Source organism: Spea bombifrons, chromosome 11 (genome assembly GCF_027358695.1).
Source record: "Spea bombifrons isolate aSpeBom1 chromosome 11, aSpeBom1.2.pri, whole genome shotgun sequence".
Taxonomy (NCBI): domain Eukaryota; kingdom Metazoa; phylum Chordata; class Amphibia; order Anura; family Pelobatidae; genus Spea; species Spea bombifrons.
The window spans coordinates 8804954-8823270 of record NC_071097.1 but is presented as its reverse complement, the minus strand read 5'-3'; the positions used below and the strand labels follow the sequence as shown (position 1 = coordinate 8823270).

General features: G+C 41.1%; 1 protein-coding gene across 1 annotated transcript in view; it reads left to right on the top strand.

Moving 5' to 3' along the window:
* The window catches only part of ERCC6 (ERCC excision repair 6, chromatin remodeling factor), a 31023-nt gene extending 17915 nt beyond the window's left edge, over positions 1-13108 (top strand). Inside the window, exons 11-21 of the mRNA XM_053451136.1 lie at positions 2085-2201; positions 4190-4285; positions 4760-4978; positions 5249-5359; positions 5602-5721; positions 7263-7357; positions 8295-8440; positions 8709-9155; positions 9408-9603; positions 10036-10114; positions 12193-13108. Coding sequence (XP_053307111.1) covers positions 2085-2201; positions 4190-4285; positions 4760-4978; positions 5249-5359; positions 5602-5721; positions 7263-7357; positions 8295-8440; positions 8709-9155; positions 9408-9603; positions 10036-10114; positions 12193-12621 — 2055 coding nt within the window. The 3' untranslated portion in view covers positions 12622-13108. The remainder of the gene's footprint in view (positions 1-2084; positions 2202-4189; positions 4286-4759; positions 4979-5248; positions 5360-5601; positions 5722-7262; positions 7358-8294; positions 8441-8708; positions 9156-9407; positions 9604-10035; positions 10115-12192) is intronic.
* The last annotated feature ends 5209 nt before the right edge of the window (positions 13109-18317 follow it).

Below are 18317 nucleotides of genomic sequence, written 5' to 3'. Positions count from 1 at the left end.
AACTCTATTTATAAGGTAGCCAAGTTCTGATTTTTCAACTTTTTTTCTATGTTTTGTCAGGTGTCCCCTTTTATAATTTTAAAAGTGCACCAGGTCCTGGAGGTATCCACCTCTTTATCTCTGTTGTTGAGGAAATACCGTATTTGATCGAATGTAAGACAAGGTTTTTTTCAGAGCAAATGCTCTGAAAAATACCCCTCGTCTTATATTCGAGGTTGTCTTATAACCAAGGGACCTGGATCCTCCTCTCTGGCAGCCGGTGAATGTCTGCGTTAGGGATGCACCGAAATGAAAATTCTGGACCGAAATTCAGGATTCACTTGGCCAAAAATTACCCACCTTAAATAAATAGATAAGCACACTTTTATTAAAAGTACCGTATTTGCTCGATTATTAGACGAGGTTTTTTTCAGAGCAAATGCTCTGAAAAATACCCCTCGTCTTCTAATCGGGGTCGTCTTTTATAATCAGACCTCAAATAGGTCTGATTATGAGACTAAGATCCAGATCCCCCGCAGCGATGCAGAGGACCTGAATCCTCCTGTGTTAACCCCCTCCCCCCCACTTACCGGTGCTTCTGAGTCCCCGGTGCTTAGTCCGTGCTGCGTGTAGAGCTCTACGCGATACAATCGCGTAGAGCTCTACACGCTTCCCGGACTAAGCACTGGGGACCCAGATGCAGGGGACCTGGATCCTCCTGTGTTAACCCCCGACCCAATTTACCGGTGCATCTGAGTATCTGGGTATAAGGCACTTCTGGGGCAGATGTGCATAACTGGGGGGCAGGTTGGAAAATAGAAGGAAATAAAACCAAAATATTTTTCTCAAGCACTAGTCGAGATTTACTGTAGGGGTAAAACAGAACTCGGTTTATTGAAGACCGCACAGATTATTATACACCAAACATGATAGGATTAAGGGTTTAATCTCCTCAACTACCAGACACCCCGGCGTCTCCATACAGTTCTATGGCCAGCAATGCCCACCCAACACTATTTCGGGGTGATACTAAGGTGATCCTAAAGACTGGTAATAAAACCAGGGTTCACAAGCTTCCTCTCTGTAACCACCACCGAGTGTTGACCACCACAAGGTTAATGTAACATCAAAAGAGCGATGTGGTGGGGCAAAGGTCGTCCGTAGCGGCACCCTTCCAATTGTCTGCGGGCATCGCTGGGGCTCCTAGCCGCTGTACAGTTTCATGAATTTGCAGCTAGATCTTGGTCAAGCACATTGAGAATTTCCTGGCTTGTATATCCCCCATAGCCGACTAGTTCATGGGAGTCTGGTTTGGGAAGACCAGACGGGGTTTCTTGGTCACCCTGTGCTCATTACTTAGATACGAGAAGACTGGGCAGGCAGGTAAAGGAGTCAATATTAGCACTGTGTAGCTACACTCTGGCTAGCCACAGTGCCAGCACAGCTCCATTGAATTGCTGTCCCACTTCGTCTCACTAAGAAACTGAATAATATGTTGACATGATCTGATGGCTGTTTGATAACGTATAACCAAATTTTGTATATTAATAGATTAGGCCAAAAGTTGCCCCTAATGAATAATAACCACTATCTTGTGTTTGTTACTGGCGAATTGGACCTTTGTTATGGTATCGAGTTATGGTATAATGCACAGAGAAATGTTCAGTACAACATTTAATAATAAAAAAAAAAAGCCAATATAGCAGTAAAAATCTTCTTTTTTGTTGAGTCGAGCTTTATCATAGGTTAGTTGTTGATGATAAAGGCATGGAGGTCAGAGGCTTTTGAGAGCTCTATTTAGATATTCATGATTCGAAGGAACTTCTTGACAAAAACCAAACATGTTAACAGTAAAATGTGCCAAGTCTGACAATTGTTGGCAGGATTTGGATTTCTAATTGATTTAAGAAAAGAGAAATGTAGCTCAAGTTGGCCAGACACATAAGCAATTGTGCTAATTACCACTTTGAAGAGCTGCAAATTACGTAAAATTATAGTCGGTGTTGTAAATTACTATGCAAACTGTACCAAAGCCATTATAAATTTTATGTAAAACAAAGTGAAAGTCCTATACAATACAGCATTTTTTGTTTGTTTTTTTTTAGGTAAAGACTGCATACAAGTGTGCATGTGTCTTACGTGACACAATAAACCCATATCTCTTGCGACGAATGAAGGCTGATGTGAAAATGAGCCTCTCTCTCCCGGACAAGAACGAACAGGTATTCTGATCTGTGGATTATCAAACCTTTTAATTTCTTCCTACAGAAAATAAAATACATTAACCCAATAGATTATTTTGTGCATTGGATTAATTTACTGAGCCATGGGTTTCAATGTATTGGGCATGTAAAACTCATGCCGACTTGTACATTAAAGTACCATATTTGCTCGATTATAAGACAACCTCCCAAAAGGTTAATATTTAGGAAAAAAAGAAAACGCCTGACTATAAGACTACCCTATAGGGGGAAAAAAGTTTTACTAGTAAATATTAATTTATATTTCTTCATATTTAATAAAAACTTTGATTGAGAAAAATGCATTTTTGTTTTTATTTCCTTTTATTTGTCAACCTGCACCCCAGATATGCCTTATACCCCCTTATATGCCACAGCTTACCAGTGCATCCCTTTACTTGTGACCTGTGCTTCAGACTCCCTGGTGTCTAGTGGGGAAGCTGGTGGAGGTCTGTGCGATGCAGACCTCCTCTGCTGGTGACCAATACTTCCGCCGGGGCTTCTATGATCCACCGGCTGCAGGATGTGCACAGACAACCTCCACTGCTTCTATGGTGGAGCACCGGAAGGTCATGTGATGTCGGCGCTCCGTCATAGGAGCCCCAAGATGAAGTACCAGCAGCAGCAGAGGCTGCCAGAGAGAAGGATTTGGGTCCCCTGCAGCGCTGCAGGGGATCTGGATCTTAGTCTTGTAATCAGACCTCTATTTGAGGATGGCCTTGAATACAAGACGGGGGATATTTTTCAGAGCATTTGCTCTGAAAAAAACCTTATTTTATAATCTAGCAAATACGGTATTTTGTAAGTACTTTAATATGCAAGCATTAAAACTGCAGTGCATCCCCCTCCCAGTCCTGTTTTTAATCAGGGGCAGAAATGCTTTCCTATTGAAATCACTGGGTGCACTTTTTGAGCATGCATGCGGTAGGGAGTTGTTAGACCTCTGGAATTTGCTTTACATACTCATCACTGGAGCTAACCGTAAGGATAGCGCTCATGCGCCTTGACAAGCAAGAGGTGTGTTCAACCAAACACATCTTCTGCAATTCCTGGTAGGGAAAGAGGAAGAGGTGGGTACAACCAAAAAAGCGTAAAACATTACGTTATATTACATTTTATTTATATTTAAAATAAATTAAAATCACAAGCAATAATAAACTGGTACAAAAAGAGAAGAGGGCTCACGCTCAAGAAGGCATACACATTCAGATTCCCAGGTTGCTGCTTGAATAATAATGAGCAATAAATACACAAAACAAAGCAAGAATTCAGTGCATACGATTCAGAAAACATCCATCTAAGGCATAAATATTGGTGATTCCATCATACTATATGGCCATGGCTTAGCTGCCACTATGTCGAAGTCCCCCAAGTTTGGCAAGTCCTATCTAACTTCTCTGGACACCTTGCGTGTCTCATTTGGATAAAAATGCAGTGCAGTCCCGCTGATTCAGCTGCTTGGCAAGCAATATAGCCAAGTCAAATTACATAGGACTGGCCAAGCATAAGGTACTTTGACGTAGTGGTGGGATAAGCAGTATATGGCCATATAGCGTGACAAAATCCCCAATATTTATGTCTTAGATGCGTGTTTTTTGAAGGGTATTTGCTGGGTATGTACTGAATTCTTGCTTTGTTAAATGCTGAAGTAGGATTCTGCAGAAGCCCATGCTGTAAGTGTGAAGAAGCAATCATTTAAAGGGGACAGTTAGTTCTTATATGCATTTAAAATGTACCCTTAATTGTGTAATTCTGCAGCTGTTCATAAATTGAAAAATGGAAGTCTACATTGTACTCAAGTACTTTTGTATTCAAGCTGTTAATTGTTGGACTGCACTCTGATAATGTGTATAGAAAATAGACCCTCATATCTTTTTTTTTTTTGGTTGATCTACTCTTTAGGTGGAGTATCCAGTCAGTGAGTAACTCTACAGGTCCAGTTTGATTACACATGCTTTATTTCCCTATAGGTTCTGTTCTGTCGTCTTACTGATGAGCAGAGGCAGGTTTACCAGTCCTTTATTGATTCCAAAGAGGTCTATGGGATACTGAATGGAGACATGCAGGTAAAGGAACACAGTGTATGGCATATACAAGTGCAAAGATTTTGTATGCTTGAAGTAGCCCCCTGCCTGAGCATTACAATGTTCTTGCAGTGACAGATTACCTAACAGTTCTTGGGTGGTTTATTACACATTACTGCATTATATGGTAGATCCCTCTATCCAAGATGATTAAATTATGACTTGTGTCTCCTTTGTCAATTTAACTAAGACATTTATAATAAGCAGAATGTGTTAAACACTAAATAGACTAAATATTTATAATAAGCAAGCAGATGTTTTCCATGTAACCTTTAAGCACAACAGATATTGGCCTGGGGATCGTATGCAGAGAATGGTGCAGAACTTGCAAGAGGGGTAGGCACTGATAAGTCTGACTATATCAGTGGTGATAACGAGCCCTTAAAAGGTTTCTCATAAGAATTCATGTTTTCCTACCTGTGCTTCTCAACATGTTATTGTTTTTTATTAAAAAAGGTCTTCCCGGGACTCATTGCTTTGAGGAAAATTTGCAACCACCCAGATCTGTTTTCTGGGGGCCCAAAGATCCTGAAAGAGGCCAAACAGGAGGATCTGAAAGAGGATGAACAGTTTGGATTTTGGAAACGCTCAGGCAAAATGATAGTGGTGGAATCACTTCTAAAGATTTGGCATCGTCAAGGACACAGAGTTCTACTCTTCACTCAGTCCCGGCAGGTTAGGAGTAAAAGGGAACAATTCCTAACATAAATATATAATTGCTACACCTAATGATTTTAATATTAAAATAGTAATGAAAGAATGAGAATTAGAATACATGGGAGGTAATATGAGAATAGACATTGTAAATTAATTCATAAGTGCTTGTGTAAATTATTAGTGAACAGGTGAGCCTTCAAAATGGGCACACTAGATTGGTCAGTCTATGCTAATTTCTTGTTCTAATCGGAGTATGTTCCAAATTATCTGTTGTATACCTGTTCTCAGATGTTGCAGATCCTGGAACAGTTTCTGAGGAATCGGGGCTATTCATATCTCAAGATGGATGGGACCACAACCATTGCGTCTCGACAACCCCTCATAACACAATATAATGAGGTACAATTCAGCAAATGTGAAATGTTCTGTAACGGGAGAGCCTTGTACCATATAACATTGCATATGGTTTAATATGGATGAGAGGAGGGGTGTTTTTATTGTTTCTTGTGTTGGTATTAATTACTATATTACCAAGGAGAACAAACATATTCTTTACACCTAAAGTATATTGTGTCGTTGAGTAATAATGCATGGTATATTATAATGGTATGATGTTATCAGTTTGGCTATATGTGTTACAGGACCCCTCGCTCTTTGTCTTCCTTCTTACAACCAGAGTGGGGGGTTTGGGCGTAAACCTAACTGGAGCAAACAGAGTTGTTATCTATGACCCCGACTGGAATCCCAGCACTGATTCCCAGGTGAGGGTTGCATGAGCCAGAAATGTTAATTGGTTTATTGACTTGGAAACAAAAACTTTAGAGAACTTGGACGAAAAAAAACCCAGTGTTAAAATAAAGATTTTTAGTACTTTTAGTAAAATGACATTCACATTATCCATGGAATAAGTGGGCTGCAGAATTTTTTATGTCAAAGAGAATACAGTGTATAGAACAGCTCTTCATCAGGTAGAGTGACCCCTGTGTGAAGTCATGCAAATGTATTTATTTTCCTGCTATTTTAAGCCTATCAAAGTGTTTAGAGAAAAGATCCAAAGGACCTTAGTTGCTAGACTAGAAACTAACCTCTAGAATAGTAGTAGAGGACAGGGCCATCACTCATGAATGTGTGTGTCCTTGAGCCCACACCAGAGTCACATAAAGACAGTTGGGACATGGCCTCTTGTATGCTTTACTAGTAGTTTTGTAGTGGTAATGTTGTTTTGTAAAAGGTACTTCAGTGTTTAGCAAGTTGAGGTATTTTTGGGACTTTAGTGTATTTTATATTGTACAAAACAGTAATATAAATGGGAACTAGACATGCAACTTTAGAAAGTGAGCTGAAATTTTAATGTATTAAAGTAGGTTTGTAGCAGTTAATTTAAGCAAAAGATTCCAATCTTATCCCATGGATCATGGTTGGTCAATACATATATGAAATTGGTTATATATCTCCTTAGTGTATTCATAATATGCTTAATTTGGACCAAATATACATCATTATGGTTAATATAAACCTAAAGGACTGCTGTTTTATTCGCAAAGGTTATAATGGTAAATCGATGGAATTTATCTAATTACTATTATTCACAGACTTATGCTCACTACTGTTCTGCAGAGAGACATTATGTTTGCCGATATTACTAAAACTACAGGTTTGATATGTAAAAACTCGGTGAAGAAAATTAGATGAACTATATTCCTCTTTATACATAAAATAAATCCATCAGATTAGGGACTACTGTGACTGTCCTACTGAATCTTCAAAATTTGTATCTAATAATTTTTTGGAAAAATGCTAGGAATTCCTATAGCTTCTGAAACAAGGATTAACACAAATTTTCTTTTCAAAAGGTTTCTGTACTTTTATATTTTCGTAGGGAATGGTGAAGGCTGCGGGTGTAGTAATTGGTTGTGTGTTAGCGTGTCATGTGACTAGTTCTGTCTGGCAAGCCTGCTGCCCTTGCAGTTTAGTATAAGAGTTTTCACCCTGGGGTGAGGGTGGCAGCAAAACTTAGAAATTTCACCAAAGAGGAACAGCGTTCTGTCATATGCTTTTTGTGGGCAGAAGGTGTGCCAGGAGCACAAATTCATCTTCACATGTGTGCTCAGTATGGAGAGAAAGTTCTTTCTTTTTGAGTTGTCTATGAGTGGACTGAAAAGTTTGAAAACAGCCGTACTGGTGTGATGGATGTAAAGCACTTCAGACATCCAGCTGGTGTTTCACTGCGGGTGTTTAATTTGCAGTGGGGTGATCCACACAAGATTTCTCAGTCTTTTAAATGTAATGATTTGTGATGCAGGCTCGGGAGCGGGCCTGGAGAATTGGGCAGAAGAAACAAGTGACTGTCTACAGGCTGCTCACTGCAGGAACCATTGAAGAAAAGATCTATCACCGGTAGGTTACCATATAACTGCTATTCATGAAAATTGTAGATTTATTAGTTATCATACATATTTGCAGAATTGGCCATTTAGCAGCTGGGGTATCCAAAATGTATCTATTAAGATGTGACCATGCTAAGATGCCAGTGATTCTCAGCCAGGCCTTTGGGAGCATGACACAGAATAATTAGGCCTGTCTTGGGCAGGTGGCTAGGTTCTCAAAGGAGGAACGTGCAGGACCCAGTATAGGCAACTCCCTAATTACCTTGCTAAAAATGTGTGAACATGCATGTGGGGGAAAACCCAGCATCTGCCGTAGTGGATAGTGCGAGGCCGCTCCTGCCTCTAAGCGTAGGTGCTGGAAGTGCCAAGCCACCAGCCCTCTTTGTTGAGAGGTGGCATAGAGGGATGCTCATGAGAGACGACGTACTGGAGCTAGAGTCTACTGTCATTTGGCACATTCACATCTACAGTAAAATCATGTTTGTCCTGGTCTTTTAGCTAAACTCTGTGAATAGAGGATCTTCCATAGGTCACTGCTGCAGGTTACCTAAAGGGACAGTTCACTGTTCCTAATAGCCCCACTACAAAAGAATGTATATTAAATTACTCTGTGAGCAAGACCTGGAGGGTAGGGAAAACCGGTTGGTTTGTCGCCTCCCCTTCCCCCTTAGGTAACTCATATAAACATGTAATACTCTAACACTCTAATAACATTAATTAATTAATTAACATTAATAACATGCGTACACATACTTATATAAACATACACATACTAAAATATGCTTATGCACATATTCATGCTCACCACAGAGACACTTAAACATACACTCCCACTCCAACTTTCTAACATACATATCATTAAGATTGCAATAAACTGATGTGGTGTGTCATGGGGCTATTGCATATACATTGCTCTTGTTTCCCCATTAATCCAAATCTCTCCTCAGGCAAATATTCAAGCAGTTCCTGGCTAACCGTGTGCTGAAAGACCCAAAGCAGAGACGTTTCTTCAAGTCAAATGACCTATATGAGCTTTTTACCTTGAGTAGCCCAGATGACAGCCAGGGCACTGAGACTAGTGCAATCTTTGCAGGTACAAGCTTTAGTGAATCAGATAATCTACTCCATTTCATGGATTGAGACAATAAAGTTTATTGTGTTTCAACCCACCCCTATGTGGACCAACCCTGTGGTTCTGAAACATTTTAAGGGCCAAGGTTTCATATTTACAAAGCATTGGACTATACATGGTCTCCAGGAGAGTTATTTAATCAATCAATCAATTGAATGCCTAAAATGTTACTCCTAAATATTTAGAAGGTTACTTAATTTGACCATATACTCTCTTACTTGCTTTCTAGGAACCAGTTCGGATGTTTCAAAATACACTATAAAGAATAATATGCCTAGTCCCTGCTCCACATCTGGAAGGCAACCTACTGACCCTATTGCTAGTACGTCATTTCAAAATGACCAGCCGTCTCTTTCAAGTGACATAGGACATCACTACCAAGGGACCCATGGAAAAGATGCTTCAAACATCAAAGGACTTGATTCAGGGAGTTATAGCGAAATAAATGTATCACCAGTAATGCCTGAAAGTAGCCATTATAAACAAAAAGCAAAAACGAAACACCAGCTAAAGAAAAGCAAAGCGAAAAAAAAAGCGAAAAATGCGAAGTATGAGGGTGAGCGAATCTCTCACCTGGTGAAAAAAAAACCATACTTAAAGGAGACAGGCGACCAACAGGAACCTGATAGGAAGAAGAGCGATGACTATGTTTTGGAAAAGCTTTTCAAAAAGTCAGGTGAGTGGTGCTTATAGTCAGATTTTAGTTGTAGAAGAAAAGCTCTAGTATAATGCATGATCCTGTTTGATATAAATGCCTGTCAATCTACAGGAAAAACTTTTTGTGATTTTTGGTTACCTCCCATGTGCCGGAACTGATAGTGTGTGGTTTTTTTTTTTTGTTTTTTTTTTTTTTTTGTTTTTTAACTTGGCACCATCAGTAATGTGCATCCTTGTAGCTTTCCTAACTATGTTCATTAAATCATGCCAGGAGTGCACAGTGTTATGAAACATGATGCTATTATGGATGCTTCCAACCCCGACTATGTGCTAGTGGAAGAAGAAGCAAATCGAGTGGCCCAGGAGGCTCTACGTGCTTTAAAGGTCTCTCGTCAACGTTGCAATGCTGCATCCACAGGCATCCCAACATGGACTGGTTCAAACTCTGCAACAATGTCGGGAATCAAGTAAGAATATAAATATATTATAGAAGAATACATTCTAAGTTGATAACCTAGCACAGGAAATCTAGAATGGTGCTATGCAAGTGTGTAAGCTCAGACCAGATTAGAGCATTTCATGTGCCATGTCAGTTGAATAACCTCTGTATATTTTGTGATCAGAAAAAAGTACTGTCAATGGGTCCTGTTGACTGCCAGCTTTTAGTGACTACAGTAACTGTGTACTGATCTTGGGACTATTTCACCATATGTACTGCAACCAAATTCCTAACGGTTCACTAAAAACTTTACCATCTTTGATATACTGTAGATTTTACATGCTGTTTGTTTATATAAACCCCAGAGCCATATTTTTACAGGTTATATTTAATACTGGGACGTGAAAGCCTGCACAGATAATGTACAGATTCTATAACAATTTTGTGAATTCCCCCCCAGACGTAGATTTGGACAGAAAAAGAATCCCTTGCTGCAGGTTCCTGATGGTCCCAGCAAACCCTCACATAACAAGTGCAAGGTAACAATCATCATTTCTTTGTTTTTTAATCTATTTAATGTACCCTCCAATCCCTGCTTGAGTGTAATCTGGTTTCACTAGTGCCTTCCTTTTGTTTCTGTAAGTCCATACTGCTTTGTGATGCACTACTTGTTATATCCGTTTTACCCATTGTACATAAATTAATAAATAGTAATAGGGATCCATTAAACGTAATAGAAGATGCAATTAATTTTCCAACTGCTTGGGGTCACTCGTGGTGGATTTTAGTGCTCCCCTTGTCCCACAGAGCATGTGGTGGGAAAGGGGGCGATCGTTGCCCTCTCTCCATATAAAACTTTCTAATGTTTACAAAATCACTTGACACCATGGCAGGGCTGGACTGGGACTGAAAAGCAGCCCTGGAAACATTTGGAGACCAGCCTCATATAGTTTATCTCGCGGTCGAGGTCTTACATGAGACATAATGGATTCAAAACATTTGCTACTGCAAACATTTTTAGATGAAAAAGTTCCATTTTATTCAGTGGAACAAAACAGTGATCACTTTATTCTTCACGATATTCTTGTAAGAAACTTTTATTTCTTTATTAATTCATGTAAACTATTTTTTCATATTTAAGAAAAGCTATGATTGAGAAAAATATTTTTCTGCCTCCAGAAGTGCCTTATACTCCTATATGCCAGGGGCATATCATGGGACATAGTGGCAAATAGGGGGTTAAGAGGCATATCATGGGACAGAGTGGCATATAGGGGGGATATAAGGCATTTCTGTAGGCTGTGGCATAAAGGGGGTTAAAAGCCATATCATGGGGCACACTGCCTCCAGAAAAGCCTTATGCCCCCTATATAACACATTCCCCCCCCCTCCTACTTACCTCTGACTCCCTGGCGGAGTGAGGGCAGCAGGTGGAGGCTGGCATTCATGGTGTTAAAGGGGCCGGTGTGCACGCACCACGCCACCCGATAACAATTATTTCTAAGGCAAAATGGGTCTCGGGGCTGCCTGATCAGCAGCTGCAGCCTCCAGGACTGGTTGGGGATATCAAGGATCTCCCTAACAGCTCAACAGGGCCCCGTGGTGAATCACATTGCTGTTAGCCCATAAAAAAAAGTAGCGATTGTATAGGGGAGGGGCCAGCAGAGAGGCCATCTCCCCTGGGACGGTGTTTAGGAGACTGCCTATGCAGCTGCACGATTGTGCTCTCCCCAACCAGGCCTGCTCATCAGGCACCTCCGTGGACAGCGCACGCACCCAGGTACCATCAGTGCTGGTCTAGGGAGGAGGTGTCCAATGAGCAGGGCTGGTTGGGGAGACCACAATCCTCCTCTAACCAGCCCAACATTAGGAAGCGCGAGGTCTGTCACTTCAGATCTCGGCTTCCATTCTCCCTAATCACTACGCAATGGCAAATAACGTCACCCAGACGTGCTACATCAGTAGCCGGCACATAGTGATGAGGGAACACTAAAGAATATGGCTGGGCGTATGTGGAAAATAGTAGCAAGAACAATATCGCAGGACTCACGGTCTACATTATGGTGAGCTCCTGGACACCTCAATCTTGGGCGCTTCTTGCATTTTGGGTGTGCAGTTCATGTTCTTGAGGGTGTTGGTGCAGTGGTGCCTATTTGTCCTCAGTTATGGACTGGAAGGTCAAGCCCTCCAGCGGTTCCACAGTTCTATAGTTTGTGTGTCTTCTTTGTTTCGATAGTTGTGGAAACAACAGCAGGTTGAATTTCCTCTGGTATCCCTCTCATTCTGAGTTTGAGTATGTGCTCTCCTTTGAGGTCACACTAGCGGGACTAGAGGAAGGTGACGCCATTTTGTTTGATGTCATCTCTTTGAATCTGAGAGTGATCAAAATCTCTTACAGAGGAGTGACTGTTGTTATCTTTGTTCCCATGTGTTCTTGGAGTGTTCTGGGGGCTAATGGATTTCCCCATCCTTGAAAATTAGCATATATTCTCTTCTCTGTAACAAGGTTATATGTCCTTAGGCATCCATCTTGTTCGCAGGCAAACCACACCCCATGAATGTGAATTTAAAGCTCTAGACTTATTTCAGTGTTGAATGAACTTTTTTCTTATTGCAGGATGCAAAGATCTCAAATCAGCAGAAGCAGAGCACAGTTTCTGCCCCTTCACACTTCAATGGCGACCTTCAGGCAACAGATGCAACTTCTGTTGCCCTGTCTTCCTCATCCCTGCTTTCCTGCATCAGAGCAAGGAACCACTTACTACTTTCCCCCAGAGACGAGGAGCAATACCCGGATACAACTCAGGGAACTCCCACAACAGATCCCACAGAGCATGACGAGCTACTGACAGACATGAGAAATTATATTGCATTCCAGGCACAGGTGGATGGGAAAGCCACTACACAGGAGTTATTGAATGAGTTTGAGAACAAACTGTCCCCCAAACAGTCATGTGTCTTTCGTGAACTGCTGCGCCGGCTTTGCACCTTCCACAGGAGTAGTGATGGAGCAGGTGTGTGGAAACTTAAGCCCGAATTCCACTGAAACACTATAATGTGGAATGAAGTTAAATGTGTACCTCACTACATGCATTTATACTTTGAGAAGATTTCTTATTTATTACTCTTTGTCATGTCTACATGTGTACATGTCAAACTGCCGTTTGGGAATTTTCACTTTGGGTACTATGCATTGGACTGTTTAATAAGGTGGAATAAGATGCCTGAACGGAATGCTGTTCATTTATCCTGTCATAAGTTACAATGTTTTTATTGCTCATTTTATATCTGTGTATAAGAAGATATAAAGTCAGGAATTGTGAAAGTAAAATATGTCAAATATTAGTTTCTGTACATTGTTTGTATCTTAAAAAGAACACCTAAATTGTCTCACCACTCAGGGTCCAAAACAAAACCTTTATTGACATTTGTATCTAGCATTAGGTAGAATGTATTCACAATAAAGAAACTTGAATAAAATTAAAATTATGTGAACATTTTTCAGAATTAAAGAATACCCTGTCAGCTATAAAGTTTTGCAGTTCAATGTCTTTATTATCATGATCATATACTATAGTTAGTGCTGCTTCCCCTTAAAAATCAGCAGATCAAAGAGAGCCACCAATTTATGTTCATAACTTGCTTCATTTGATATGAACTCTGACTTTCAGTAACTTTCACATTGCTCCTATAGTTTAAATCTACTTTGTTCCTGTCCACTTAAGGGATGGTTTACTGTCCCTGATAGCCCCCTAAAGAAGAATACTTATTAAAGTACTCTGTGAGTAATTCAATATGCATAATTCAAAAAGAAAAAATAAAGCACTTACTTGTGGTAGAAACTGCAGCTCTTCAGCAGAGGAAGGCTCTTTCTTGATCCAGTTCTTGCCACTGATTGGCTGCCCAACAGGGGTCGGGAAGCACTTCGGTTGAAATCAACTAAAATTTCCCTGCATGACCCCTACCTGCCAACATTGTAGCTGATTGGCGATAAATATTGTATTTACAAATCTGACAACACAGAAAGGGACCACACAGCTATCATTTGCACTAAAGTGCATATATTGTCTAGAATGTTTATTTAATAGAAGGTGTAATTCAAAAGATGATTTAGGTGAATAGCATTCAGTGCACAAGCTATGAGGGGAAGAATTAAAATATTTGTTGTAAAGACCTTTTACTATGGGCATGGGACTTGGGAGGGGTTCTGTGGGCACAGGGGGTCCGTTTGGACTACTTCTTTCCCCTGGTACAGAGTACCACGTTTCCCCAGTTACCAGAGACCCTAAAGACTGTGGAGCTCGGACAAAGGTGGGGAGTTTGGGAGGTATGTTACTCTCCATCAGGTTAGGACTTGCAGAACAGAGACCTTTTATGGCCAGTATTTGCACCAAGATTTGATATTCAGCCGGTTTCAGCCAGAAGTCAGGGCACCTCCCATGTTTGCTATCTTCCCCTCAGGCTACAAAAGCGACCCCCTACTTGGCTGTTACAATTTTATGTAAATTACCCATTCTGTTTAAATACCAGTGTGTTTCCTGTTAAACTCGGTTCATAATTTTACATCTAGTCTCGGCTATATTGTGACATCGGCCAAAACTAAGCGTGAGGTTTAGTGGTGGGAGTAGCAGAGGAAGCCAACTTTAGCGGATATAACCATTTGAGGTACCAAGATCTGTTACATTGGTGGTAGCTTTGGGATGCTTCCTAGCTATCAGACCCTGAGCAGCTATTCAAAGATGGATCAACAACAGTCTGTGGAGGAAAAATCCACAGAGCGCTGAGAAGGTTGGCAATATGCATAATTCAAAAAGAAAAGAATAAAGCACTTACCTGTGGTAGAAACTGCAGCTCTTCAGCAGAGGAAGGCTCTTCCTTGATCCAGTTCTGGCCACTGATTGGCTGCCCAACAGGGGTCGGGAAGCACTTCAGTTGAAATCAACTAAAATTTCCCTGCATGACCCCTCCGAAGCAGCAGTCCAGGTAACGAGAGCTGAGGTGGAGAAGCAGATCGCCAAATATCGACATATTCTGATGGCTGGGGTTGGATACCTCCGAATGGGAAGCTTCAATATGTGACGTTGTGCGCCAAGTCGAATTCACCCTTTCTCTACTAGGAGGGCCAGTTCCAGAACAAATGTGGCTGGAATTGAGAGACCTGATTTGGCTAGAAGAATTGGTATGGCTGCCAAGACAAAGTCCTCTTCACCCCAGAACAGCGCTTCAGGGACCAGTTAAACTTGCGGCTCTGCTGGAAGGGCAACCCACAGCCAACCTGAAACGTCTGGTGCGAAGGGAGATTGAGCGTGAGGTTCTGTGGTCGGAGTAGCAGAGGAAGTTAATATACCCGTTCGGGGTAGGAGTAGGGCACTAGGCCATGGCGGATAACAGGCACATGTTGCTCGTTGCTCCTTGGTGCAGGACTGATTTTCCCCAATATTATGGAAATAAAAATATTTCATCCCCCAGCATATAGGGTGGTGAGAGATGAGCAGCAGCAGTAGGGCACTGGGCCTGATGAGACAGGCACTGTAAAATGATAGGCACATGAAGCCCTTTGGTGCAAGGCTGAAAATATAAAAAAACTAACTGTAAGGATGGCGAGACAGGAGCAGCAGCAGTAGTAGTAGTAGTAGCAGGGCACTGAGCAGGCAGACACTCGTAGATGTGGGCATTGGCAGATGATAGGCACATGCAGTGCTCGGTGCAGGACTGAATTTCCCCAATACCGTATTTGCTCAATTATAAGAGCAAATGCGTCTTATAATCGGGTCGTCTTATAATCAGACCTCAAATAGGTCTGACTATGAGACTAAGATCCAGATCCCCCGCAGCGCTGCAGGGGACCTACCAGTGCTTCTGAGTCCCTGGTGTGTTGCCGGGGCAGCGTGTAGACGTCTACACGATTCGCGTAGACAACTTCCGCTGCAGCTGGAAGGAGGTGCGGTTAGCAGCGGGGGTTGTCTGCGTCCATCGCTCACACCTTCCCCGGCTGTCAGAGATCAGAGTTCCCCGCACCGGTGCGGGGAATTCTCTGTGACAGTCCGAAGGTGTATGCGCGATGGACACAGACAACCTCCGCTGCTAACCGCACCTCCTTCCGGCTGCAGCGGAAGTTGTCTGCGCGATTCGCGTAGACGTCAACCTGATGCCCGGACAACACACCGGGAGTCATAAGCACCGGTAAGTTTTTTTTGGGGGGGGGCATAAGGCATTTCTGTAGGCAGAGTTTGCTATGAAATGCCTTTTAACCCTCTATATGCCACTCTGCCCCATGATATGCCGTATACTTTGGTCATAGTTCTCGGGGTGATCCCGACGGAGAAGCAGCGATCTTAGGGGTGCCGAGGGGGTGGTCGGGGACCAGGAAGATCAACCCAGGGTTGTGACAACTGGTAAAACTTTTTTCCTATAGGGTCGTCTTATATTCAGACTTTTTCTTTTTTCTTAATTAATATCCAGATTTTGGGGGGTCGTCTTATAATCAAGCAAATACGGTATTACTGAAATTAAAAGACTGTACACCAATAACTTAGAGAGTCAGTACTAGGAGGTAGTGGCAGTTCCTAAAGATATGTTTGACCAATTCAGAGGTGCTAGTCTGACTTTGAAGAGTTCGGGTAGTGTTACACACACACCAAACCATCAAGGACCGCTGTGTAAATATGTCCAGACCTACATATCCACCTCAGGAACCCTATGGTGCTTTATTTCAGACGGTGATATAAACACTCATGTGTGGCAAACAGCACCGAAAGCAGTCTTATTTTAACCCCTTAAGGACAATACTGTTTCTTACTCGTAGTATATTGTGGGACAATGGCTCTTTTAACATTTTTCAGTGTTGCTGTTTAGCTGTGATATTCTTCTTTCTCATTTCGTGCTCCCATACATATTATATATTGTTTTTTTCAGGACAAACAGGGCTTTCTTTAGATACTTTACTTTATTTTTATCATATCATCTAATTTACGATAAAAAAAAAGATAAAATATGGTGATTTTTTGTTAAAAAAATTACTTTTTCTCACTTTTTAAACAAAAAAACTTTTACTCATCTGCAAAGACTAATGAAAAAAACCTGCTAACTAGATTCTACTATTTGTCCTGAGTTTAGAAATACCCAATGTTTTTAGGTTTTTTCTGCTTTTTTCTGCACGTTATGGGGCAATAAGTATCAGTAGCGTTTTGCTATTTCAAAACCGTTTTTTCCCCAAAGCTGGTCATTCTGCCCCATGTGCTATTTTGGGTATCTTTGAAGCCAGCCAATGAAATTTTACCCATAAAACCATATATTTTTAAAAACTAGACACCCCAAGGTATTTCAAATGCTGGTATTTTAACCATTTCCATAGTTCTACCATCATCCTTTGCCAAACTTTATGGTACTCCAGGTATAAATTTACAGCTCCTGGTATATGTCCGTGTCAAACAATACCCCAATATGTGTTCAGCAACATCTCCTGAGCGCAGTGATACCCCACATGCATGGGCTTGTTAGGTTGTTCGGGAACTAAAAGGCCCTTTTTGAGAGGTGCAGATCGCGGCAATGCAGCTATTTAAAGGCAGCCCGTACATGTACGGGCATTGTCGCTATCACGTTGCACTGCAACCCCATACATGTATGGGCTTTGTCGATAAGGAAACACCACATGATACACCACAATCAACATACAATTACCACTTATTTGTTACATTAAGTATCAAACACAAAGCCAATCCTTTTATCCAATAGATCTCCGGGCCAACAAAGTTCCTATTTGTATGTAATCTTACCACAATTAGACTACAATACAAATTAATTCACCCATCCCAGCATATACAGCCGATAATAAGATATTACACAGTTATAATATAATTATTGTCTCCATCAGTTACACCTATCCAAGAATCCTGCCACATGATACCATGAAGAACAATACTATACCAATACTTTTACTTTGCCCTTGGTAAAACCCCAAAGAATCATTTTAGCCTTAGCAGAGGCGTGATCTTTAAATTGATAAGAGTTCCCGTTATAGGTAATTATTAATGCTGTAGGGAAATCACATCTGTAGTGAATATTGTTGTTTCTTAGTATAAAAGTAAGGTCTTGAAAATATCTTCTAGCTCGCCGTGTTGGTGCTGAGATATCTGCAAAAAATGTGGATTTCCTTGTAGGAGTCCCCTTTTGGGAAATTGCTCTTTATCCCCTGCAAAATTTTATCTTTGATGTAATAGCTAGTAAATCATACTATTACATCTGATGAATGAGTTGGGTCGATCATTTTTTATTTCTGCAGTCTATGAAAGCGTTTGAATGGATAAGGACCTAGTTCTTCTTCTGAGATATACATAGTCATAAGGGCTTTCAGATATTTTTCCAAGTTCTCATTTTTAATTTGAGCAGGTGTTTCTCTCAATCTGATTGTAAAGGGAGAGCTGTAGTAACTCCCGGAGATCACCCAGTATCCTCCTGTTGTCCCCGACATAACTTCCAGCACCAGCCAACATGCACACATTGGAACCCTGCTATGTGTACCCAATAAGTAGACACAACTACCTTGAATTGAGTACAACAGGAATGAACAGTTTATTGTTGTAAAACATAGACTCATATATCCACAGAACTTCATTAACATAAATTATTATTGATAAACAGGTACATGTAGACAACCAAACCTTTAATCTCATTTAGCTACTGAATCTCTCCCTGGCAGCCACCCTGTTAATGGGATTAGTTTATACAATGGAGTTCCTGTCT